A 27,633-nucleotide genomic window follows, 5' to 3' on the forward strand; every position below is an offset into this window, starting at 1 on the left:
GATTTGTGACATTTCCGCTGTAATGAGCATCATTGCATTGCTGATTTCAACAAACGGATTGTTAATGTTGATTTCTGTTTCTGAAGAATCCGCAAGGCATTACGGTTTCATCAAAAAATATATTTACAGAAAAAGGGATAAAGACCGACCATTATGCCATTCCTGACGTTGCCAGGTGTGTAAAACATTGACAGGACGTAATATATTTAATATTGAGTGAACCCACAAAGCTTTATTTTTATGACCTAGTGTCTAATTCAGGACATTGCCTATTGATTTATAAGAAAAATACAATCATGTGTGTGGTGTTATCATCTATTTTACCATCATAAAAATCAGAAATGTTCATTTTTGTGTTCTGTGTTTTTCAGTACTGGGATGTGGAAGGTGGTCACTCGATACAAAAACACCCCCCAGAAGACATTTACTGCTGACTTTGAGGTTAAAGAATATGGTAAGACCTGTTTGAACAAAATGTACGAATTGTTGTGTATGAATAACAACAGAAAAAATATTTATTTCAAAACAAGACAAACTGGGTGTGATACAGGAGAATAATACACTCTAAACAAAAATGGTGCTAAATAGCACTAAAAACTGGTTAATAGGTTTGTAATCATAAGGTTACGATTTTAAGTGCTATATTAAAGTACCCCTATTTTGGCATTTGAAATGTTCCTATTTTTGTTTTGGGAGTCCTCACCATCAGGTTTACATGCATGCAAGGTCAAAAAAACATCTACATTGTCTTATAATATGCATTTATTTTTATCTTATTTGCTCAACAGTTAATTTTTACTTTAAACCGCTCATCTGCTTGACGCTAATCTGCAGTTATTGGTCAGAGGTCATTTGTGATTGGTCTTCTGTGTGCAGCACTATTATGTGATGTATAGACCCATGAGAGCAAGTTTTAGCAGGCAACCTTGTCTAGTAGTTGGTGGATTTTGTTGTAAAAACTTGGCAACCCTGTCTGAGTGCGCGCTGAAATAAACTTAGCCGCTGTTGTAAAAAAATACACAGATACACAGAGTGCTTACCCAACATGATCATCATTTCTGAGAGAAATAGTGAAGGTGAATGCATATACAAACAAGCTCTCCGTTTAGGATTCGAACAAATATAACCCAAGCCTCTTTGATGACGTGATGATTACGTTACTGTTGATCATCTGTCCGTCATCGTCTAAAGCCCGCCCTGATGATTTCATTGGTCCGAACAGTTTCTGTTCGGGGATAATTACTCCTCTATGGATCAAGGCCAGGCAGACATCCAGGCTAGGAACGCCTATCACTATTACTGGATTACAGCTTGATAAGTGTTGAATATTGTATACAGTGTATGAAAAGACATGGCTTAATTTTTGCCTTACCCATTCAAGCCAGAGTCTGACATGGAAATGTCCAGAGTTGCTGATGAAACAGAAAGTCAATCGCAAACACTGGAGCTGGACCTTTCTTAATGATAAATGTCAAAGTTGTTTGTGGGACTTTAGGCCGATTGAACATTGGAGAATCGGAGTAGGAATGTCTGAGAAGTGACGTGCTGTAATCTGATTAAACATGCTGTCTGTCGCCATTTGTTAGTTCAGTGTAACGCGTCACAGACTAACTAAAGAACCACACAGGGGCTTAACTCTTTCCCTGCCAAAACAGAATTTTCTGTGTTTCTGCATTGTTACTGTTATACAGTTGGGGGCGCTTTATGTATCTTCTGGATGAGTTCAGAATTACCTGATCAAAACACAGGAGAAAACAAGAGCGATCCTATGTTAACAGATGAATATGTAAAATAACATGATCGTCATCATTAAACAACTTATATATCAAAACTTGTTACTGAATGAGATGTGGACCCAGGATGAGCTACAGGACTGTGAAGACTTAGGGGTGTTCGATCTACTCCATGTTTTTGTGTTTGATCAATCTGATCTGGATATATATAATAACATATTATTGCATGCCATAAAGGAAATTATAGTATTTATAATATGATTGGTTGAATATATGGAATGAAAGTCTGAATATATGGAATGAAAGTCTGAATATGTGGAATGGAACTTGAATATATGGTTGCCAGAACATCACCATAAAAAATACAGCAGTAACGTTTAAGATTTTATGGGACAGCAGCATATAATTTAAAGGTTTATAATGTGGTAATTACGGCTAAAAACTTTATTTTACAGTTCAAAACCATATAATTTGAAGGTTTATATTGTAATAATAATGTGTACACAGTGCACTATAAACAATTACGGTAAACAAATGACAATATATTCAGACTTTCATTCCATATATTCAAGTTTCATTCCATATATTCAGACTTTCATTCCATATATTCAGACTTTCATTTCATATATTCAGACTTTCATTCCATATATTCAGACTTTCATTCCATATATTCAGACTTTCATTCCATATATTCAGACTTTCATTCCATATATTCAGACTTTCATTCCATATATTCAGACTTTCATTTCATATATTCAGACTTTCATTCCATATATTCAGACTTTAATTTCATATATTCAGACTTTCATTCCATATATTCAGACTTTCATATATATATATATATAACATACAACAAAATATTCTATGGGCTTACATTGTTGTGAAAATGATCAAAAACCCTGGCAGTGGCTGGTATTTTTTTTAAATGCTGGCCAGCAAAGAGTTAACATGTTCTTTACAGTAGCGGTTCTATACAGCTTCTCAGAACCACTGAAGATACAAATATATTTTTTAGCCATTGGTTTTCCTTGGATTGAGAGAATAAAACAACTAAATATTCAAAGGCACTCCTGAGGATACAGAGGGAGGCTGTGTAATCTAAAACAAATGGAGTATTTATTTATTTGTGTCTTTTGTCTGGTTTGGTTTATAGTGCTCCCAACGTTTGAAGTGACATTAAAACCCACTAAATCATTCTTCTATGTGGGTGATCCGAGTTTGACAGTCAACATTGAAGCCAAGTATGTGTTCTGCTTCACTGTATTGGAAATACATCTTTAATGTGCAAACAACCTAAACCTTTCCTTAAATGTGATTTAATGTGGTAACATTCAATGTAATATGACTAAATCAATCTGACATCATTGGGTTACACCAGCTAAAGTCATTGTAATGGTCAGATCAAAGTTGAATGGTAAAATGGCTTATTTACTTCTTCTTTGGAACAACCCAGCAGATACAGTAAGTCAATGTGACTTGAGGAAGACGTTGGACTCCAACTAATTCAACGTCAATCAGACATCATATTTTGGTTGAAAACTTTGGCTTTTAATTTTTTTATTATTTTAATTTGTATGTTAAGCTCCAATGCTGGGCAGACACTGAATTTTAGTTGGATCAAAGAATTACAGGCTTGCTATAATTAATAATACATAATGATCATAAAAAGATTAGATTCTGGATGACATCAGTGAAATAGACTACTATATGATGATTCTATATTTACCATCAACTAACACAAAATCATCTGATCATATTTTATCTTGTTTTTCTTGCCATAACAAACAATTACATCAGCCAGAGAAAAACTAATGTTAAAAAGTCAAGTCAAACTACCCAACTAAAGCAAACACTGATCACCATAATGGTGACTTCAATCTAATTAACTTCAAATAAATGTTCAATAAATTATCAACATCTAAACCTTTGTTAATTCTTAATAAGAGCGTCTGTAGACGTCTGACAGAAATAAAGTTAGTCTGGTTATTAATGTGTGAATCTTTTTTTTTTCCTTTTTTTTTCTTTTTTTTAAATTTAAATGTTGTTGTTTTTTTGACTGTTTGATGTTTATTCCAACCAAATTATGTCTCAAATTATGATGTCTGACTGACGTTGGATTAATTGGAGTCTTCCTGACGTCACATTGACATACAGTGCCTAGGAGTTTTTACAGCAGAAATTGTATGTGCTTTTATAGCTACCTGTTTGGACAGAAGGTGGAAGGAAATGCGTTTGTGGTGTTTGGTGTGATGGACGGTGAGAAGAAAACAAGTATTCCTACCTCTCTTCAAAAGATTCAGGTGAGAGAAATTAAAGATTTTCCAAGTTGGTATCAGTCTTATTTATCCTTACCTAGTTAATTAAGGACAAGTTAATTAAGATGTTACATTTTTAGTCTTGTAGACTGATGTTGTTGTCATTCGCGTATAAAAATAGATACGGAAAGGAGAAGGCACTGCAGAACTGACCAGAGAGATGATCACTAAAGCCTTCAGAGACATTAACCAGCTGGTTGGACTATCAATCTATGTCTCAGTCAGTCTTCTAACAGAAAGCGGTAAGACTCAACAGATACTGTACATCTGTATGCATGTTTACATGCACATGTGATTGTATATCAGAGGCGTGTGTGTGTGTGTGTGTGTGTGTGTGTGTGTGTGTGTGTGTGTGTGTGTGTGTGTGTGTGTGTGTGTGTGTGTGTGTGTGTGTGTGTGTGTGTGTGTGTGTGTTTCAGGCAGTGAAATGGTGGAAGCAGAAAGGAGAGGCATTCAGATTGTGACGTCACCGTACGCCATTCACTTCAAAAAAACATCACAATACTTCAAACCTGGGATGCCCTTAAGTGTCTCGGTACATAATAGCTTATTTTACACATTATTCTCCATACACAGCAAATTTCCCAGTAGTAAATTAACACTGCCCAGCATTTATATAAACTTACGACCAGTCCACACGTAATTACATGGGTATTTTTATAACCAGAGTTTTTCCTCTGTTTTAACCCATTAACTGTCACGGTTTTCCAGCCAGCACAGCCATCGAGCATTGGTTAGCCCAGATTAAGTGAATACTGCTCCGTGTGCACACTACAGACTGTTAAATTTAACACTGAAATAGTGCTGGAGTTAAAGAGATAAATAAGTGATTAATTGAGCATTATTGAAGACACCTAATGATAGCAATCAGCATCACTGAAGGACAGAGAAACATAAGAACTACAACTGACTTCAGCCACAGCTTTAGATGAAATCAACTGAAGATAAAAGAAGACATTAAATCTTTGAAGATCTCAGCAGAGGATTAAACAACTCCACAAACAGCATTACCAGCTTCACACATTACTAACCAGACTGACTTTATTTCTGTCAGACGACTACAGAAGCTCTTATTGAGAATTAACAGAGGTTTAGATGTTGATGATTTATTGAAAATAATAGTTCCCTTTATCGAGGGAACTTGCACTGCGTCATCCTAGATGACACATCGGGGAATGCCCTCGGCGTGACGCTGCTGAGTTCATATCAAAAAAGTCCAATCCTGATTGGTGTTGCGTCATGACGTAACGAGTGACGGCATACCCGGAGGTATAAAGGGACGCCGGCACAAGCAAACACAGCTTCCTGCTTTCAGTGGTCGCGCTCTGTGTTCTGTCTGTCTATTTGGTGTTGTTTGTCCCATAGGGCTGCAATATTATTCGAGAGTTATGGCGAGCGAGCAATTCAGACGGTGTGTGCCTCCCTGTCCGTGTTTCATCGCGGGCACGGACACACACCAGCTCTGCGTGCAGTGTCTCGGCGTGCACCACACCCGGGCCGCTCTCGAGGGAGCGGCTTGCGGTGAGTGCGATAAGCTGCCGCTGAGAATGCTGCGCTCGCGGCTGGCTGTCTTTGACGAGGCCGGTCAGCCTCGCGAGTCTCGCGGTTTTGGATGCAGGATTAGGGAATGTCTCGCTGTCAGCAGGATTAGGGAATGTTGAGGCATCTTCCTCTGACGATTCAGAGATCCTGCCGCCACGTGTGGAAGTCCGCGCTGCGGCTTCTTCCCACGAGGCGGAGGATCAGGTGCTCATGCTGTCCGACTCTGAGGGGTCGTTGAGAATGAGCACCGAAGCAGGCGCAGTGGGGCAGTCGCCACCCCACTCGCAGGCTATGGAGGAGCTCGTGGAGGTCTCGCGCTGTGGCCAAGCTGAGTTTAGATTGGCCACAGGAAGAGGTGCACATCCAGCCACCAAATAAGCTGGATGAGCGCTTTTTCAAGTGCCGAGTTCAGCCTCCACGCCGGGGTCTGCCGTTTTTCCCCGACCTGCACAATGAGTTGAAACCCTTCTCAGCGCGTTTGACTATGCCCCCTGCACTTGACTTCGCTAATGTGTTGGGGGCGTCTGAGAAGGGATATGTTACGCTGCCGAAGGTTGAAGAGGCGCTCGCGGGCCACCTCTCACCTGAGACAGCAGCTTCATTGAAGACCCCGGCATTGCGCTCGAAACCACGCCGAGAGACATCGAAGCTGGTGGGAAGGGCTTATAGTGCGGCTGGTCACGCTGGTTGGTGCCTGCACACTCTCGCAGTTCTGCAGGCCTACCAAGCGGACTTGCTGAAGGAGCTCAATGAGGGCGAGGGTCCCTCCCTGGAGGATGAGACTGAGCTGAAGAAAGCTGCGGATTTGTCTCTCCACGTCACCAAAGAGGCAGCCTGTGCTATCGGCCGCTCCATGGCGGGTTTGGTGTGCACGGAGAGGCATCTCTGGCTCAACCTGTCGGGGATCAGGGAGAGAGACAGACACTTTCTCATTGATTCCCCGATTTCACTTTCTGGCCTTTTCGGTGGCGCTGTGAGCACCGTCGTCGAGAGGTTTCAGGAGGTGAAAAAGCAGGTGGCCACCCTCAGCCAGTTCATCCCTCGCCGCTGGGGCTCCTCCACCAGGGCTGCCTCGAGTGGGCAGCCCCAGCCAGCACAGGGCTCCTCGCACCGTGAGGTGCAGAAGCAGAGCGTCGCTTCTCGTGTCCCTCCTGAGGGAGCCTGGCAGAAGGAGCGACGCTCTCGCGGGAAGTCTTCGAAGCCGAAGACCAACCTGAGGGAGGTCATTCAGGCTAAGAAGGCTTCCAAGCGGTTCTAGCTGCGGCAGGGCCGCTGAGAGCTGTCCCCCACGGGGCGGAGTGACCGAGGTCGTTCTCCCCTCGGAGCTCTCGGGGAATCGATGTTGTGCTCCCGCAGTCAAAAGGGCTCCGGGCCACATCGTTCACCCGCGTTTGCGCGCTACTTTGGACGGCACATATAAAATCTGCGACAAAGCAGCAAATGCGTTCGCACACCGAAAATCTACCTCGACTCGTCCCTGCCGGGTATCCGCTTCAGGGGGTCGAAGGAGAGGTTCGGTCGATACCCCAGACCAGCCTCGAGAGGCTGGTTTCCTTATCAGAGTATCTCGGCGCATGGTCATGCCTTCCGAATATCTCTGTGTGGGCCCTGCGCACTGTAGAATTGGGCTACAGACTACAGTTCAGAGTTCCTCCCCCGAGATTTGGGGGTATAGTCTGGACGGTGGTCGGTCCCGAGCAGGTGGGGGTAATGGGGCAGGAAGTACACTCTCTGCTGGTAAAAGGGGCGATAGAAACGGTCCCACCGCCGGAGAGAGAGGTCTGGTTCTACAGCCGGTACTTCATAGTTCCCAAGAAGGATGGGGGGTTGCGTCCAATTTTAGATCTCAGAATTCTGAATCGATCTCTGAGGAGATACAGGTTCAGGATGTTAACCATTCCCGTCATCGTGAGTCAGATCCAGTTCGAGGACTGGTTCGTCATGATAGATCTAAAAGACACATACTTCCATATCTCCATCCTTCCCAGTCACAGGAAGTTCCTGAGGTTCGCTTTCGGGGGCGAAGCGTACCAATATCGGGTTCTTCCCTTTGGCCTAGCTCTTTCACCTCGCACCTTCACAAAGTGCATGGATGCAGCCCTGGCTCCGCTAAGACTCCAGGGCATCCGTGTACTGAATTATATAGACGACTGGCTGATCATGGCCAGATCGTACGATATGGCGGTTCAGCATCGAGATGCTGTTCTAGCACATATGAGGTGCTTGGGGCTGAGATTCAACGCTAAGAAAAGCGCGTTGACGCCCTCCCAGAGAATTACGTTCCTGGAATAGTATGGGACTCGGTAACGATGCTCCAGTATAAGGCTGGGCCACAGCATCACTGTCAAGCAGTTTCAGAGACTGCTGGGTCTTATGGCAGCAGCGTCCAGTGTGATTCCGCCCGGCTCTGAGGAGTTTTCTCGAGGACCTTCGCGGCCACCATGTCCTGATACGAGCCGACAACACTGCCGTAGTATCGTATCTGAATCATCAGGGGGGTCTGAGATTGCACCCTCTGTACAGACTGGCGCATCAGGTCCTCCTGTGGTCCCAAGGGAAACTGTCATCTCTCAGGACAGTTTACATCCCGGGGGATCAAAACCAGGGAGCAGACATCCTGTCAAGGCAGGGGCTGAGGCCCGGGGAGTGGCGTCTCCACCCAGAGGTGGTGGAGGCCATATGCGAGAGGTTTGGCCAAGTGGAAGTGGATTTGTTCGCGTCTCGAGAGACGACCCACTCCCCACTTTGGTTCTCCCTCAGGCATCCGGCTCCATTGGGCCTGGATGCCATGTCACAGACGTGGCCGAGGCTGCGTCTGTACGCATTTCCCCCGATCGCTCTGCTCCCGGGAGTTCTGGAGCGTGTCCGCCGGGAAGGCATTTGCCTGCTTTTAATAGCACCCCGGTGGCCGACCTGGGTATGGTTCTCCGACATTATGGACCTGCTAGACGACCTTCCGTGGCAGATTTCTCTGAGGAGGGATCTGCTGACTCAGGCGGGGGGCTCGATCTTTCACCCCCAGTCAGAGTTATGGAACCTGTGGGCCTGGCCCTTGAGGGGGCAGAGCTCATAGAGGAGGGTCTGTCAGCAGGTGTCGTAGAGACTATACTCAGCTCCAGGGCTCCTTCCACCAGGAGGCTGTACAACCTAAAGTGGAGAGTATTTTCCACATGGTGTAGAGACCATGAGGTAGACCCAGTTAACTGCGCTGTGGCTTCAGTACTGGAGTTTCTCCAAGATCGGTTTTCTGCCGGGCTTACCCCGTCCACACTTAAGGTGTATGTGGCAGCGATAGGAGCTTTCCACGCACCATTAGGTGAAGGACCTCTGGGGAGGCACCATCTGATTGTACGGTTCCTCCGAGGAGCACGGAGGATGAGACCTGTGGCTCGTTCCAGGATCCCTTCGTGGGATCTGGCAGTGGTGCTTGAAGGGTTGCTTGAGGCCCCCTTTGAGCCGCTGGAGTTGGCTAAGGCCAAGAACCTTACGCTTAAGGTGGCCTTTCTCTTAGCCATCACTTCTCTAAGGAGAGTGGGGGACCTTCAGGCATTGGCAGGTACGCCCAATTGCTTGGACTTTGCCCCAGGCGGAGTAAAGGCCATCTTGCGGCCGATTCCGAGGTACATTCCCAAGGTACCGTCTAATACGGTACGGTCGGTGGTTCTCCAGGCTTTTCATCCTCCGCCTCATGTGACGGCAGATGAGGGCAGGCTTCACCTCCTCTGCCCGGTTCGGGCATTGAGGGTTTATTTGGAGAGGTCTGCCCAGTGGAGGAAGTCAGATCAGTTGTTAGTGTGCTTTGGTCCACCTAAGAAAGGGCTGCCTGCGGCAAAACAGACCATTAGTAACTGGATTGTCCAGGCAATAGCCATGGCCTATCAGGTGCGCAACTTGCCTTCACCTATAGCCGTGAGGGCTCACTCCACCAGGGGCATTGCCTCCTCGGTAGCCCTCCTTTCTGGAGTTTCTTTGCAGGAAGTCTGTGAAGCAGCTGGGTGGGCCACCCCGCATACTTTCATCAAATATTACAGTCTGCACCTCCCGGCGACGCCAGGCGCTAGGGTGCTCGCCCCCTGAGTATGCACTCCGGTCCATACCAGGGGGCTCAAGATAGGCGAGGACTAGTGGGTACTCGTTCCACGATGTGTCATCTACGATGACGCAGTGCGAGTTACCTCGATAAAGGGAACGTCTCGGGTTATGAATATAACCCATGTTCCCTGAGAGGGAACGAGACACTGCGTCTCGTAGCCCCGCCTATCGTCAGAGCGTCCCGCTTCATAGCAGTAAGCTGCGTTTGCTTGTGCCGGCGTCCCTTTATACCTCCGGGTATGCCGTCACTCAGTACGTCATGACGCAACACCAATCAGGATTGGACCTTTTTGATATGAACCCACAGCATCACGCTGAGGGCGTTCCCCGATGTGTCATCTACGATGACGCAGTGTCTCGTTCCCTCTCAGGGAACATGGGTTATATTCATAACCCGAGACGTTCTGTTTGAAGTCACCATTATGGAGATCAGTGTTTGCTTTAGTTGGGCTCCTGGTCCTGGACTTTTTTAAAGGGGGGGGTGAAATGCTGTTTCATGCATAATCAGCTTTTTACACTGTTAAAGACTTGGATTCCCATCCTAAACATAGACAAAGTTTCAAAAACTAATGCTGGACGTTTGATGGAGTATTTCTGTGTCAAAAATACTCCTTCCGGTTTCTCACAAGTTTTGGAAAGTTTTTTTTGAGTATGGCTCGGCTTGACGTTAATAGAGCGGAAGGTCCTTGTATGGGCCGTACGGGATCCTCTCCCAGTAGGGTCCGTGCACGTGACTAGAGCGAGAGAGGAAATGCACGCCCATAAACACTCTCAGCTCAGCTGCAGATCCACTCGTCCGTGAACACTTATGTTGCGCGCTTCAGCACAGCATTCTGAGAAGGCAGCGCTACATTTGAACCGATTTGAATGCAGAAATGATGGGAAGCTTCACAACATCGCTGCAATCGCGTCGCAAAGTAGATCTCCACCGTTCACTGCTGTCAACAAATCATACCAAAGAAGTGTGTTTTTGACGGAGCGGTCCCAGCGATAAAGGTTCGGTCCTGCTTTGGAAGCAGCCGGTGAGTAAAACTGCTTCAAATGTCTGTGCTGTTGGCTATCGTCGCGTGAGTAAACATCAGTAAACGACACGATCATGTGCTTCGTCATTCAAATGCGCTAACGTAACTGCATTGTTGTTCTATGTATAATGCTACACTAGTCTGAAGTGCAAAACCGTTTTGCTTGCTACTGCTAAGGTTAAGTTGCATACAATAGTCCATAAACCGAATCATGTCCTCATAAACTGCGAGTAAACACACACAAATGTTGACAGTCCACTAAATACAGTACATACCACAGAGACGGACGCCCTGCTGTTGCTGTTTCTCCTGTTCAATTTATTTCAGCCTCCGAATGATTCTGGATCATATATCTATTAGCTGAGATTGATAGCTATGAGTTTCTCCACGCTTGAGGACGTCACCGCTTTGCGCATTCGTCATTCTTTAGCTCCGCCCACACGATACGCCTCCAGGCACTCGTTCTTTCCGGAAAGACTTGGTAGAGCCCATATTTCTTTTAGATATATAATAATAAAACTAAAGACTTTTCGGAGATATGAAGGATGCAATACTACTCTATAGGTACTCAAGATTGACATGAGAGAATAAACCCCTTTAACATACAATTTTTCTCTAGTGGCTGTAATTGTTTGTTACATTGAGAACAGCAAGAGAACATTGACAATGACAATTTGATGTTGGCTTGTGGTTGATGATGGATTTTTTATCATCATAGTGGCTTTGTTTGCTGATCTTTATCTGCCAGTTGATTTCATCTAAAGCTGTGGCTGAAGTCAGTTGTAGTTCTTGTGTTTCTCTGTCCTTCAGTGATGCTGATTGCTATCATTAGGGGTCTTCAATAATGCTCAATCATTACTTAATTAATCACTTAATTATCTCATTAACTCTGACACTAAATCCGTTTCACATTTAACAGTCTGTAGAGTGCTTTATCTGGGCTAAATGGCTCTAAATGGCTCTGCTGGCTGGAAAACGTCCCGCTAGTGGGAACGGTGACAGTTAAGGGGTTAAAAAACAAATGCATCCACTCAATCACGGTTTTAAAAATGTCTCTGTCCAAATGAAAACGCAAAACACCCCAGTATAGTGATGAAGACACTATACTGTCAAAGAGCACCGTCCTTCGGATGAGACGTTAAACCGAGGTCCTGACTCTCTGTGGTCATTAAAAATCCCATGGCAGCGTGTTATAAGTAACACTGAATCAGCATTGAAGTTAATGAGATAATTGGGTGATGATTTTGCATTAATGATGAACAACTGCTGTTAGCAAGCAGAATTAATGAAGAGAGAGAAAAACACGAACTGCAACTGACATCAGCCAGAGCCTTAGATGAAATCAACTGAAGATAAAAGAAGACATTAAATCTCTGAAGATCTCAGCAGAGGATTAAACAATCCTTCTCTTCAGAAGCTCTTATTAAAAATAACTTGTTTTGTACTCAACATTGTGGTGACAAGTGTTTGCTTTGGTTGGACTCTTGATACTGGACATTATAAATATGTGTGGTCTTTTTAACAGTGTGTTTATTGAGACATAATTTGTTAGCAAAGAATACATAAACAAAGAATATGGTGGTGTAATGTTCATCATGGAGCAGTTTTAAAAAATGCAATAGTGATAAAAAGTGGTTTCTTAAAGTACTTTGAGTTTTCACTGTGTATGCTGATTCAAGATACGCAGTCATGTGGAACTCAGTAAATGGCACAGAATTTTACATTACTGTCCTTGACATAACAGACAAAGTTAAAGAAGCAAGAGAAAAGGCTGTTTAAAAGTTAAGAGTCAAACAGCCTCACTAAAGCAAATACTGATTACCATAATGGTGACTTAAATCAGATTTTTTTAAATAATTTTTTTGATCATCTAAACCTCTTTTAATTGTCAAAAAGAGCTTCTGTAGTCGTCTGATAGAAATAAAGTCAGTCTGGTTAGTAATGTGTGAAGCTGGTAATGCTGTTTGTGGAGTTGTTTAATCCTCTTCTGCTAATATCTTCAGAGGATGCATCAAAAGGCACTAAAATCTATAATTTCTGAGTAAGTCAGAATAAATATAACAATTTATTATTATTCCGGAAAATATATCATGCCACTGCCACACCCACACCCTGATTTTTAAGAGGTTAAATGAGCCCAACTACAGCAAACACTGATCTCCATAATGGCGACTTAAAAACTGACTCTTTCCTTCAGTGATTCTGCTTGTTATCATCAGGTGTTCATCACTAATGGTCAATCATCAATTAAATAATCTTTTAATTATCTCATTATCTTTCACACTTCTTCAGAGTTACTTTTAACACTCTTGAGTGTGAAGCCAAATAAACTCTGAGGTGAGTTAATTTGACACTGGAGTTTTTGCTGTGTATGATATTCAGCATCTATGCTTTTAATACTAATTTACCGGTAATGTTATAACATCCTATCCTGAAAATCTGCCAATGATTTACAATCAAAAAACCTCTTTAAACCCTTTTATTTATTTATTTATTTATTTATTTATTTATTTATTTATTTATTTATTTATTTATTTATTTATTTATTTATTTATTTATTTATTTATTTATTTATTTATTTATTTATGTTTGTAGAATCTATGGAATATTTAATTCGTGTGTGCGTGTGCGTGTGCGTGTGCGTGTGCGTGTGCGTGTGCGTGTGCGTGTGCGTGTGTGTGTGTGTGTGTGTGTGTGTGTGTGTGTGTGAGCCTGTTTATGTGGTTTATGAGGACACAAATTTGTATAACTACATGGGTATTACACTGGTATTACACTATAAATGTGGTTTATATAATTCAAATGGCCTTAAAAACATACTAAATGATGTTTTTTTGAGAAAGTAAAAATGCAGCATGTTTCCTGTGATGGGTAGGTTTAGGGGCAGGGGCAGTGTAAGGGGATAGAAAATACGGTTTGTACGGTATAAAAACCATTACGCCTATGGAGAGTCCCTGTAAACCACATAGACCAACATGTGTGTGATAATATAATATAATCTGTTTTGTATTTTGATTTTTTTTTTTTTTAAAGGTTTATATAACAAATCCTGACCAGACCCCTGCTGTGAATGTGGAAGTGGAGGTCAATCCTGGAGGGGTCAGAGGTACAACAAAAGCCAATGGCATTGTGAAGGTTACTGTCAACACTCCAGGAGGATCTTCAACACTGCAGATCACTGTAAGACCTGCTAACTCAACTAATGTTCATGTTTCACTGGAGAACTAATGGAAAATAGATCAGTTAACAAATGTTGAACAAGCAATGGATCATATTCTACACTGCACATGGGAAAACAATACATTTATCTTGGCAGGCAAAAACCAAAGATCCACAATTAAGAGATGAACAGCAGGCAGTGAAGACGATGACGGCTCAGGCTTATGTTCCCAAAGGAGGCTCCAACAACTACCTGCACATCGGCATTGATGAAGCTGAGCTTCAGATCGGTGATCAAATGAAAGTCAATCTGAACACTGGACAAAGTCCAGGAGTTAAAGATCAAGATTACACATACATGGTACAATTATGGTTATTTCTTATTCAGCTGCAGCACTAATGCATTAAATTATGTCAATATTTGATTTCTACCACAGCTTGTGTTTGGATTGTACAAAATGCTGAAGTCTTTTTTTTTTTTTTTTTTTTTTTTTACTCATCTGTCTCTTTTTCAGATCTTGAGTAAAGGTCAGATTGTTCAAGCAGACAGGTTTAAGAGGAGAGGACAATCTTTAGTGACTCTGTCTCTACGTGTAACCAAAGACATGGTGCCGTCCTTCCGCTTCGTGGCTTTTTATCACGTGGGCTCGTCTGAGGTGGTGTCTGATTCAGTCTGGGTCGACGTGAAGGACACGTGTATGGGAACGGTGGGTCAACCATCATAAGAAATAGCTGATGTGTGAAACAATTAAAGTCAGGACACAGTTGAAGCGTTAGGGTTAATAGTTAATGACATCATTTTCATTTTTGGGTGAAAAAAACCCTTTAATGACTATCTGAAATACTGAAAAGCTGAATTCCAGAGGTGGAAAGTCCAGGGGTCAGAAATTAAAAGTCCTGCCATATTTTTATTCCACTCATGAACTCAGTCAGCTGATTTCACTAATTAATTCTACCTCCTCTCTTGAACTCTTGAACTCTTGAACTCTCTCTCTTGAACTCTCCTGGCTGAAAAACTAAAATTGAACTAAAGTGCTATTAGCAAATCCAGGTGTTTGGAACCAAAATACAGAGCAGGACTTTTTATCTTCTGAACCTGGACTTTCCACCTCTGTTCACATTTCAAAGTCTCTGCTGCCCTGTGGTGGACAACTGGAGACTCTGACAATCACAAGATCTCATCAGAGGATTAAACAACTCCACAAACAGCATTACCAGCTTCACACATTACTAACCAGACTGACTTTATTTCTGTCAGACGACTACAGAAGCTCTTATTGAGAATAAACAGAGGTTTAGATGTTGATGATTTATTGAAAAATAATAGTCACCATAATATTGATCCGTGTTGTCCTTAATTGGGCTCTTGACCCTTGACATTTTAAATGTTTTTTTGGGCTGTTTTTTTATGCTGTGATCAGTAATGTTGGCTCATTGATGAACTTTATTGTGTGATGTGTTATTAAACCAGAGAACTAAACTTATGTAAACATTTTTAAAAATCATTCAGTTTATCTGATTGAAACACTGCTGGGTCTCATGCTGTAGAGTCACAGGGTTACTATAATCAATGACTTTCAGGAGATCAGCAAATAAGGTCACTATATGATGATAACAGCTGTATCATCAACAACAAGCCAATATCAACTTGTCATCGTCAGGGTTATCTTGCTCTACCCACTGTAACAAACAGTTACAGCCACCAGAGAAAAACATATGCTTAAAACGTTGAGAGTTAAGAGCCCAACTAAAGCAAACAAGGATCTCCATAATGGTGACTTTATTCTTTTCAATAAATCATCAACATCTAAACCTCTGTTGATTCTCAATAAGAGCTTCTCTAGTCGTCTGACAGAAATAAAGTCAGTCTGGTTAGTAATGTGTGAAGCTGTTAATGCTGTTTGTGGAGTTGTTTAATCCTCTGATGAGATCTTGTGATTGTCAGAGTCTCCAGTTGTCCACCACAGGGCAGCAGAGACTTTGAAATGTGAACAGAGGTGGAAAGTCCAGGTTCAGAAGATAAAAAGTCCTGCTCTGTATTTTATTCCAAACACCAGGATTTGCTAATAGCACAGTTTTTCAGCCAGGGGGAAGAATGAATTAATGAAATCAGCTCATGAGTGGAATAAAAATATGGCAGGACTTTTACTGTCTGACCCCTGGACTTTCCACCTCTGGAAAACTCACTAACTACTTCGGGTTCACTGGGACTTTAAGTATCAAATTAACTCTCACGCTGCTTCTGTGTTACATTAAAAACCTGCTGGTGGCTCCCATATGAACACCGTTTTACTGACACATCAGCTCTCATTTTATTGACAGCTTAAACTTCAGGTGAAGAACAAGAGGAATACCTATGGCCCAGGAGAGGAAGTCAATCTGCAGATCACTGGAGATTCTGGAGCTAGAGTTGGGCTGCTGGCGGTTGACAAGGCTGTGCAAATTCTTAACAAGAACAGACTAACACAGACAAAGGTGAAGGATGTTGCTCAGAAGTTATTGCAAAAACATCTCATGACTGTTTCTGGTATAAAATGTATAACTGGTATCTTCTATGTGCCTCTAGATCTGGGACATTATAGAGGCAAATGACAACGGCTGTACGGCAGGAGGTGGAAGGGACAGTATGGGGGTTTTCAGTGATGCAGGACTGATGTTTGAGTCCAGCACTGCAGGAGAAACCAACACCAGAACAGGTGTTTATATATATTTATTTATTTACTTTTTTATTTCTTTCAGCTAATATTATATTAGGTTTCATTTACAGAAAAAAAAAATTCTGAGTGTTATTATCAGAGGTGCATCTCTGGTCTGATGTGACAGGGGACCAAAACTGAGTTTGAGTGATGATTGGTGATATATAAATGAATGGAAACATATCAGTATTGATGTTTCTAAATATTTATGTTCATTACATCACATTGTCATAATTTGTCAGGAATTGTGTAAATAGGGAAGACTGGTTCAAGTTGTCACCAGGTCACCATCTATATCTGCATTTAGCAGACATGTTGGTTAATAGTGATTATATATTTTTATATATATATATATATATATATATATATATATATATATATATATATATATATATATATATATATATATATATATATATATATATATATGCACACAGATGTCAAGAATCAGCATATGAATCTCAACAATGGGGACATACTTAATGCTGCAATAAATGAGCAATTTGTTTTATACTGTGATGGCTTAGAATGGTTGGAGCTATACTCTGGAGGACATCAAATCTCTAAGACTGAACTTGCCTACCCCTGACTTAGAGGTACAAAAATGTTGTACCCTTAAGGCTACCACCCCAGTGATGGTCACTTTTGTGCGTGCGTGCGTGCGTGTTGTTTTGTTTTGTTTTGTTTTGTTTTTGGGATGGTGTGGCCTGACAGGATCTAATGTTGTGAAGCAGGAACCTACAAGGAAAAGCTCAGTTGGTCACTGAACACTAACTGCCAAGTTTCTTGCTGTCCTGGATGATTTTTATCCCACATAGCAACATTGTGTCGGCCCAGATCTGGCCCTCATCTGGCACATGTGGAATACGGATCTGGCCCACATGCTGCGATGAATGACGGCCCTTGAGTGGCCCACTTCTGTTTGCCAGATCTGGGCCACAAGCAGGCCATAACAATGCCACATGTCAGCCAAGAGCAAAGAAATAAACCAGAACTAGACCATATCTGAGTCACAAAATCGGTGTATAATAAATATGGAGTCATTTCAGCATTAATAAGCCGGTTAACAAGCAGAATTACTGAAGTAAAGTAGAGGACAGAAAAAGAGATGAGCAGGAACACAAGAACTACAACTGACTTCAGCCACAGCTTTAGATGAAATCAACTGAAGATAAAAGAAGACATTAAATCTCTGAAGATCTCAGCAGAGGATTAAACAACTCCACAAACAGCATTACCAGCTTCACACATTACTAACCAGACTGACTTTATTTCTGTCAGACGACTACAGAAGCCCTTATTGAGAATGAACAGAGGTTTAACTCTAATGTGTTTCATAAGTGTTGTCACCTTGTCATATGAGCATATGAACTAATAATGGATTAATTAGGACTCAAGTGTGCATAAAAAGAACCCCAGTATACTAAACCTTCACATCAACTGCAACTAGACCTCTGGAAACATGCCTAAGATTCACCCTGAGACTAAAGTTTTGATTATCATGAGGCTGAAGACCAGATCCACTGCTGATGTGGCAGACACCTTCAATGTGTCTCAGCGTCAAGTACAGAGGATAAAAAAAAGATTTGAAGAGACTGGAGACGTTTTTGACAAGCCCAGGTCAGGCAGACCCCGCAAGACAACTGCTCGAGAGGACCGTTTGTTGGCTCGAAAATCCAAGGCCAGCCCATTTTCCACTGCAGCAGAGCTCTACGAGACCTGGTCACCTGAAGTCCCTGTGTCAACCAGAACAGTTTGTCGGATTCTGTCTCGAAATGGCCTCCATCGTCGAATCAGTGCCCAGAAGCCAGCACTAAACAAAAGACAATTGAAAAACCGTGTGGCATTTGCCAAGGCCCACAGCCTGCTAAAAGGATGGACGCAGGAAAAGTGTCAGAAGGTGGATTTTCAGATTAATCTTCTGTTGAATTACACCACAGTCGCCGCAAATATTGCAGGAGACCTACTGGAGCCAGAATGGATCCGAGATTCACCCAGAAAACAGTGAAGTTTGGTGGCGGAAAAATCATGGTATGGGGTTACATCCAGTATGGGGCTGTGCGAGAAATCTGCAGGGTGGAAGGCAACATCAATAGTCTAAAATACCAAGAAATCTTAGCTACCTCTTATATTCCCAACCATAAAAGAGGCCAAATTCTGCAGCAGGACGGTGCTCCATCGCATACTTCCATCTCCACATCAAAGTTCCTCAAGGCGAAGAAGATCAAGATGCTCCAGGATTGGCCAGCCCAGTCACCAGACATGAACATCATTGAGCATATGTGGGGTAGGATGAAAGAGGACGCATGGAAGATGAAACCAAAGAATATTGATGAACTCTGGGAGGCATGCAAGACTGCTTTCTTAGCTATTCCTGATGACTTCATCAATAAATTGTATGAATTCTTGCCAAACCGCATGGATGCAGTCCTTCAAGCTCATGGAAGTCATACAAGATATTATATTTGGATCTCACAGCACCACAACTTAATTTGCTGACATATTTTTGTATTTGCAGTAAATTTGTTCCATTTCTGTATAGGCGACAAAACTTTTGTCTTGCCAAAATTTGACCTTTCTGTCTTGATTAAATGATAAATATTTTTTCTGTGAAAATTATTTATTTCAGTGCATTAAACATCATTTGGGAGGGTTTTAGCTTTTCATATGAGCCATTTCTAACACCAATGAATTAATTAAAAGTCAGGTTAATATCAGGTATTTCTAGAAAATAGATAAGCGACAAGACTTTTGTCAGGGACTGTAGTCGTGAGGTGTATGCTTATGATGTGTAGCAATGTCAGTGAGATCTCCTGTACACTGTAAAAAAAAGAATGTCTCCAATTGAAAATTTTCTAATGACTGATCACATTTACATTTTTCAGTTGGCCAAATTGATTTTTTTGTGAATTAAATTGCATCAATTCACAGAAAAAAAAATAGATGTGATCAGTCACTAGAAAATTATTATTATTTTTTTACAGTGTAGTAGGATGGGGGGAGGGGCGGGGGATCAGGGGATGAAGCGTGTGGCATGTGCATGAAAAGATATTATCAAGGCAGGATGCTGATTTGATTAAGGGGCACAATAGCTGAAGTGGCCAGGACAGGCCCCTCGGGACCTTCTTGTGGTGCCGACAATGGCACAAGGAAACAAAGATGGTCGATTTGGTTAAACCAAGTAAAAACGGTGCTTTCTCAATAGCCATACACATAGGTAAGTATTCAAAAAGGGGAATATTTTAAAACTTCAATCAACTTGACAATTGTATGACCATTTCTTTGGAATATTTTTGGTAGGTTTACTACATAAATGTGGCTGTTCTTGGGTTATTAAAGCTCTCTAAATTATTTGTACAATATGCTAATTAATTCAAATGAATTTTCCTCTAGTGCCTAAATGCAGTGGCCAAGCAAAGAGAAAACGAAGGGCTGACAGTCTCCTGCAGATCACTGGTTCACTGGGTGAGGAACTGGACTTTACTCTTGCAATTCAAATGGGATCTTCAGAACTGATCTTCAGAGATTGTTTTAATGTTAAAGATCCCAAACCCTTCTCTTTTTAGTTTTTTAGACTTTATCTTTTCCCCACAATATTTCTCACCATGTTCTCCTACTTTTAGCATTGTTTCACGCTAACATTATCTTCTCAGCTAGTCAATACCCTGGTGAACTGAAGCAGTGCTGTGTTGATGGAATGAGGGATAATAAACTCGGCTACACCTGTGACCGAAGAGCCACCTACATTGTAGACGGGCCGGAGTGTGTCAAGGTCTTCCTGCACTGCTGCAAAGAGATTAAAACCCGGAAAAACATGAGGACCGAAGAGGAGGAGCTGATTCTAGCTCGCAGTAAGTATGAACTGATGGAGATTGTCACAATATTGATCATCACAGTAGAATACCATCATCAGAGGTGGAAAGTCCAGGGGTCAGAAAGTAAAAGTCCTGCCATATTTTTCCACTCATGAACTCAGTCAGCATTTCAAATTTATTATTTTCCATAAATCATCAACATCTAAACCGCTATTAATTCTCAATAAAAGCTTCTGTAGTCATCTGACAGAAATGTTATAAAGTCTGGTTAGTAATGTGTGAAGCTGGTAATGCTGTTTGTGGAGTTGTTTAATCCTCTGATGAGATCTTGTGATTGTCAGAGTCTCCAGTTGTCCACCACAGGGCAGCAGAGACTTTGAAATGTGAACAGAGGTGGAAAGTCCAGGTTCAGAAGATAAAAAGTCCTGTTCTGTATTTTGTTCCAGACACCTGGATTAGCTAAGTAGCAAAGGAGGTAGAATGAATTAGTGAAATCAGCTGACTGAGTTCATGAGTCGAATAAAAATATGGCAGGACTTTTACTTTCTGACCCCTGGACCTTCGACCTCTGACCATCATTATACCCAGACCGCTAAACTAACTCCATCAAGGGAGGTGTTTTTGCAGTATGTTTATTATGTGACTTGACGTGACAACTCCTGCGCCATCTGGTGATGCTGTTCTGCACACTTCCCCATTATCATCTCTGCACTGTACACATTGGCAACTCCTGAAACACAAAGCTAATAAGTGTACAATTACGATGGCAAAAGGTTTGTGTGTGTGTTTTCATGTGATTTGGTGTATTTTCATATGTATAAAGAATGTGTCCAGTAACATGCTAACCAGATCTAGCAATTAGCTCTACATAAAATGCTAAATAAAACATTTTAACATCATTGAACATCACTGAATCCCACAGTATGTCGCGATCAAAAGTATATACAAACACTAATTTTAAAGGGTTTAAAGAGAGTTTGGCGTTAAAATGTAAAATTGTAATCTTTTTATTTTGTGTTATGTAGCTTGATGCAAACTATAGCTCTAATGCACCGGTCACACTAGGAGCAATATTTTATTTCACGTAAGGTACCAACAGTATGCTTTTTTTTTCCATTGTCTGGTTGCCAAAATAATTCAGATAGTAGGTTTTAATGTAAATTGGAATGAATGTGGAATTGATGGACAATCTAGAATGCCTGAATAGTTTATTATTCTTGAATATAAATAAAAGAATTACTATAAAAGAATAATGAGGATTACGTCATTCATGACGGAAACGTTCGTTGAGTGAAAACAATAGACTGTGAATTGAACAGTTGAAAGACTAGTTAGTAGACTGCAAGTATGTGTTTTACAGGCCAATAATATAATGATTAGCATCTTCTCTTAGCCTTTGTTAAACACTCACATGACATAATCTTAAAATATGCTTGATAAAATGCATGATTTTAGAAATTTCATCAGGCAAGGGGTTAAAGATAAGGCTCTAACTGACAGCAGAAAATCATTCCATGATGGGTATGTCAAAACATTACCAACAACAACTGATCACATTTTCTCTGGACTTTTATGGCTGTTTTAAATCAGATAAAGCAGCCAGACATAAACTAATGTTATAAAGGCAAGAGCCCAACTAAAGCAAACACTGATCACCATAATGGTGAAGTAAAAATTGTGAGGGTGTTCATCACTCACTAATATTCAATCATCACTTAATTAATCTCTTAATTATCTCATTAACTTTAACACTTATTCAGTTACATTTAACACTCTTGAGGCCTGTTGCATGAAGCAAGCTGAACAAACTCTGAGTTTCAGAGTAGGTTTAGAGTTGGCAATTCCAGATGAATCCAACCTGATTTAGATCAAGTTCAACCGTTTCTCAAAGCTCTGTATAAACTTTATCTGTCAACTCAGGTTTAATCCAGAGTTAGTGATTAACTCTGAAGCGCGTGCACCTGAAAGTGTGACACGTGCGGCAAAAGGCAATCACAGTGTCCGTTTGATTCACTTCTGTTCTGAAGATTGAGAGATCATTTTGAAAATTACTATGAAATTAAATGTGTTTACAAGGCAGGAATAAACTCTGATGCTGCAGCGAAAGATTGAGAAGGCAGCTGAAAGATGGTCTGACTATATCAGTGCATGATGTGAATCAAATAAATATGCCAAATAATTATACGTTCACAAAGAGCTCACATGAATGCACGTTGTTTAAAAGAATTATGAATGAATTGATTATATTTATATTACTACTTGGCTACTTGTAAATGAAAATAATATTTATATGAACATTATAATCCTGGACCTGGCCTGTAGACCCGTTCGCAATTTGGTGTTGGGGGAATTTATATATATAAAATGTATATAGAGTATATATATATATATATATATATATATATATATATATATATATATATATATATATATATATATATATATATATATATAGAGCGGCGCAAGGACAGAACATTCAAACATAGCCTGGTTACACTTTAGATCTGTGATAGTCTGATTTTATTTTAGATTTTGGCTTCCAAAGATTATAATTATAATATTTATGTCTAGCGCAACTTTTGCAGCAGTAGCCTACGCTGCCATTTCTCCCTAAAACTCAAACGTAATGACAGAATCAGCACGATCAGTGATTGTTGTAAAATACAGTCTAGCTACTGTTGGTAAATTGTGGGATGCGTTTAATAATAAAAAGAGCAATTAAAAGCACAAAAATGTGCGTAAGAGATTGTTCCCAAGTCGGCGCACGCTCTGAAACAGCCGCAACGAGACGAGCAAATCACACTTTCGGTTTCACACTCGCGTCTAAACGATCAAATGTACACAAACATCTATGTCAAAATGACCGGCTTGGAGTCTCTCTTAAACACAACACAGTTTGTGTCTAAAATGGACGTAGTTATTATGGATATAGTCGGGAGAAAATGTAGTGCATCTGCCTATTATCAGTCGCCTATAGATCTGCACATCTGTCTTAAAGAGGCAGCAGTGTAAATAAACATGCTGAAGAATTACTGCGAATTAAACAATCAAATGCAAAGAAAAAAATCACTCACAGCTCTTGCATGAATAACTTCAGCTTTAATAAGCATTATTTTGGCTATTTATGATAAACTATGCATTGTTATTTTACATTTGATTACTAGAATTCTTCCTGAAATGAAAGCACTGCATGTGTAGGCTGTGTTTTGTTAATTGTGTGTCTGTGTGTGTATGTGTATGTGTGTGTGTGTGTGTGTGTGTGTGTGTGTGTGTGTGTGTGTGTGTGTGTGTGTGTGTGTGTGTGTGTGTGTATATATATATATATATATATATATATATATATATGATCTCAAAAAGTACTGATAAGAATACCGTTAAAGTACCGGACCGATAAGCAGTATCTGTAAGAGTAGTAATACCGTTAAAACCTTAACGATACCCATCCCTAGCGTCAAGGGGCCGCTACGTGGCAAGCATGTACTGGTCCGTACGGACAGCACTACGGCCGTTGCGTACATCAACCGTCAGGGCGGTCTACACTCCCGTCGTTTGTTCCAACTCGCCCACCACCTCCTCCTTTGGAGTCAGAAGCAGCTTAGGTTGGTGATTCATGATTCATGTCCCAGGTGTGCTCAACCGGACAGCTGACGAGCTCTCATGGCAGCCAACACCTTCGGGAGAGTGGTGACTCTACCCCCAGGCGGTCCAGCTGATATGGGACCTCTTCAGAGCCGCACAGGTAGACCTGCTGTCTCTCTGTACTTGACCCATTGCCAGTAGTACTATTCCCTGACCGGGTGTACCCTCGGCACAGATGCACTGGTGCTCAGCTGGCCCCAGGGTCTACGCAAGTATGCGTTTCCCCCAGTGAGCCTATGGAGAGAAAACAGTATCTAAACCTTCCACAAATGTACGTGAGAGATCCACATTCGCGTGTACCAATCCACAAATGCACGCGAGAGATCCACATGCGCGCGCACCAATTCACAAATGCACACGAGAGATCCACACACACAAAGCAATCCACAAATGCACGCGAGAGATCCACACACACAAAGCAATCCACAAATGCACGCGAGAGATCCACACACACAAAGCAATCCACAAATGCACGCGAGAGATCCACACACACAAAGCAATCCACAAATGCACGCGAGAGATCCACATGCGCGTGCACCGATCCACAAATGCACGCGAGAGATCCACACAAAGCAATCCACAAATGCACGCGAGAGATCCACACAAAGCAATCCACAAATGCACGCGAGAGATCCACACACACATTTAATTATGTGTAAATTACACACCTGTAATTTAATGCACAGTAAATCACAAGTCTTTGCATTGGTGTTCTTCTTAGAATGCCCCTGAATATGCGCTTTTGTACCTGTGGAATGTTTTGAGACTGTCGTTCCGTGGCCTTGATTCACAAATGCACATAAGCCTATCTGTATCTGTCCCAAAGATGCGATACAGTGTTCTTCCTCCAGAGGGCGCTTACCGGCCTTCGAACTGAATCTTCCAAAGGGCTAAATTCATTTTGTTTTCTGACTTGGTGAGACAACTGAAGTCTAAACATTTTTCACTAAATATCTTATGCATAAATACAAATAGAGAAAACAAACCTTTTTTTATTCTTCAACATGAGATCAGAAAATATATAGCCTATTAAAAAAAAACATTCGGATAACAGGAAAGCTTTTAAGTCTTTGAAATGATTTCTGTAACTGTTGGTCATTACTAGGCTAAGTACTATCGCAAGTGCTGTGCCGAGTGTGAGACTGAACAGGGAAGGCACGTGCAGAGGGGGGAGCTTTGGGTGCTCGAGCCCTAGCCCTTTTTCAAAATAAATCAAAAGTGCCCCTCTCAGACAAATATCAATGATAATATTTTTGGTCAATAAAACAAAATAAATTTGACTTATAATAACATGACAATGTGGACAATATTAACGAATGGCTCAAAAGTCAGAAAATGTCTGTTTTTTTTTTCTTATCAGTCGGTCTAAGTGTTGCCATAGCGCGTTGCTATGGGTTGCATGCGATTTACTGGCTGATTTTCCACAGCTAAAACGTTTAACGTGAAAAACGCTTAACGTGGCTTAATGCACTAAGACTGTTAAAAACACACCAAACACCAAAAGGAAATATCATATTAATACTGTCTTAGTGCATTAAGCCACGTAAGCGTTTCCATGCGTTCATATTCTGGGCTATGATATTTCCTGAGTTTGGTAATCTTATAATCTTAGTTTTTAACAGTCTTAGTGTTTCTAACAGTCCACATTGTCATGTTATTATAAGTCAAATTTATTTTGTTTTATTGACCAAAAATATTATCATTGATATTTGTCTGAGAGGGGCACTTTTGATTTATTTTGAAAAAGGGCTAGGGCTCGAGCACCCAAAGCTCCCCCCTCTGCACGTGCCTTCCCTGTTCAGTCTCACACTCGGCACAGCACTTGCGATAGTACTGAGGCCTAGTAATGACCAACAGTTACAGAAATCATTTCAAAGACTTAAAAGCTTTCCTGTTATCCGAATGTTTTTTTTTAATAGGCTATATATTTTCTGATCTCATGTTGAAGAATAAAAAAAGGTTTGTTTTCTCTATTTGTATTTATGCATAAGATATTTAGTGAAAAATGTTTAGACTTCAGTTGTCTCACCAAGTCAGAAAACAAAATGAATTTAGCCCTTTGGAAGATTCAGTTCGAAGGCCGGTAAGCGCCCTCTGGAGGAAGAACACTGTATCGCATCTTTGGGACAGATACGAATGGGCTTCTGTGCATTTGTGAATCAAGGCCACGGAACGACAGTCTCAAAACATTCCACAGGTACAAAAGCGCATATTCAGGGGCATTCTAAGAAGAACACCAATGCAAAAGACTTGTGATTTACTGTGCATTAAATTACAGGTGTGTAATTTACACATAATCAAATGTGTGTGTGTATCTCTCGAGTGCATTTGTGGATTGCTTTGTGTGTGTGGATCTCTCGCGTGCATTTGTGGATCGGTGCGCGCGCATGTGGATCTCTCGCGTGCATTTGTGGATTGCTTTGTGTGTGTGGATCTCTCGCATGCATTTGTGGATTGCTTTGTGTGTGTGGATCTCTCGCGTGCATTTGTGAATTGGTGCGTGCGCACGTGGATCTCTCGCGTGCATTTGTGAATTGGTGCGTGCGCATGTGGATCTCTCGCGTGCATTTGTGGATTGGTACACGCGAATGTGGATCTCTCACGTACATTTGTGAAAGGTTTAGATACTGTTTTCTCTCCATATGAGCCTTCTTGCACAGATCTTGTGCACAGTCAGAGAGGACGGGGAGCAGGTCTTGTTAGTTGCACCCTATTAACCCAACCGGACCTGGTTCCCAAGGACTAACTCTCCTCGCGACAGCCCCTCCTTGGCCCATTCCCCTGAGGAAGGACCTTCTTTTTCAGGGACGGGGGCACTCTATGGCACCTGCATCCAGACCTCTGGAATCTTCATGTCTGGTCTCTGGACGGGACGCGGAGTTTCTAGATGGACTACTACAAGCAGTCGTAGATACCATCTCTTCAGCTAGAGCCCCCTCTACACAGCAAAAACTCCAGTGTTAAATTAACTCTCCTGAGAGTACATGTGAGACCACACTCAAGAGTGTTAAAGTGTTAAAATAAGAGTGTTAAAGTAACACTGAAGCAGTGTTAAAGTTAATAAGATAATTAACTGATTATTGGCAATTATTGAAGATACCTGATGATAACAAGCAGAATCACCAAATGAGAACATCACAATTCACAAGTGGACATATTTTCCATTTGTAATTGCAAAGCAACTCAGACAGTGTGTGTTTGTCCGAAAATCATAAAAATAAAAGAAACTTCACTCACACCTTTAGACACTTTAGACAACTTATCATCTGTAATTCACACATTTTTGGATCATGAGAGAAACCAGACCTGAAGGAAAGACTCTCTGGCTCAGGATTCAATCCAGGATCTTCTTGTTGTGAGGAGCCAGTGTTTCCCACTGAGACACTGTGCTGCCCTTAATCACAGATATAAGACACACTTTGACTATTTCTGTCAGAGTCAGACGTCTACAGAAGCTCTTACTGAGAATTAACAGAGGTTTAGATGTTGATGATTTATGGTTCATTTGAAGTCACCATTGTGGAGGGAAGCGTTTGCTTTAGTTGGGCTCTTGGTCCCCGTATGCGTGTTAGCGTTTCTTAGGCTGCTGTAACTGTGTGTGTGAAACACAAGAGTTGTGG

At 41.5% G+C, this 27,633-nt stretch overlaps 1 protein-coding gene across 1 annotated transcript in view; it reads left to right on the top strand.

Moving 5' to 3' along the window:
- The window catches only part of LOC137072754 (complement C3-like), a 65,525-nt gene that overhangs the window by 3,557 nt on the left and 34,335 nt on the right, over positions 1–27,633 (top strand). The window contains exons 5-17 of the mRNA XM_067440676.1: positions 87–175; positions 372–454; positions 2,887–2,974; positions 3,931–4,033; positions 4,170–4,290; positions 4,468–4,583; positions 13,738–13,884; positions 14,021–14,224; positions 14,379–14,570; positions 16,186–16,338; positions 16,430–16,559; positions 19,953–20,024; positions 20,213–20,410. Of these exons, the coding sequence (XP_067296777.1) occupies positions 87–175; positions 372–454; positions 2,887–2,974; positions 3,931–4,033; positions 4,170–4,290; positions 4,468–4,583; positions 13,738–13,884; positions 14,021–14,224; positions 14,379–14,570; positions 16,186–16,338; positions 16,430–16,559; positions 19,953–20,024; positions 20,213–20,410 (1,696 nt within the window). The remainder of the gene's footprint in view (positions 1–86; positions 176–371; positions 455–2,886; positions 2,975–3,930; positions 4,034–4,169; positions 4,291–4,467; positions 4,584–13,737; positions 13,885–14,020; positions 14,225–14,378; positions 14,571–16,185; positions 16,339–16,429; positions 16,560–19,952; positions 20,025–20,212; positions 20,411–27,633) is intronic.

The sequence above is a fragment of the Pseudorasbora parva genome, chromosome 4, assembly GCF_024679245.1.
Source record: "Pseudorasbora parva isolate DD20220531a chromosome 4, ASM2467924v1, whole genome shotgun sequence".
In the NCBI taxonomy this organism is placed as follows: Eukaryota; Metazoa; Chordata; class Actinopteri; order Cypriniformes; family Gobionidae; genus Pseudorasbora; species Pseudorasbora parva.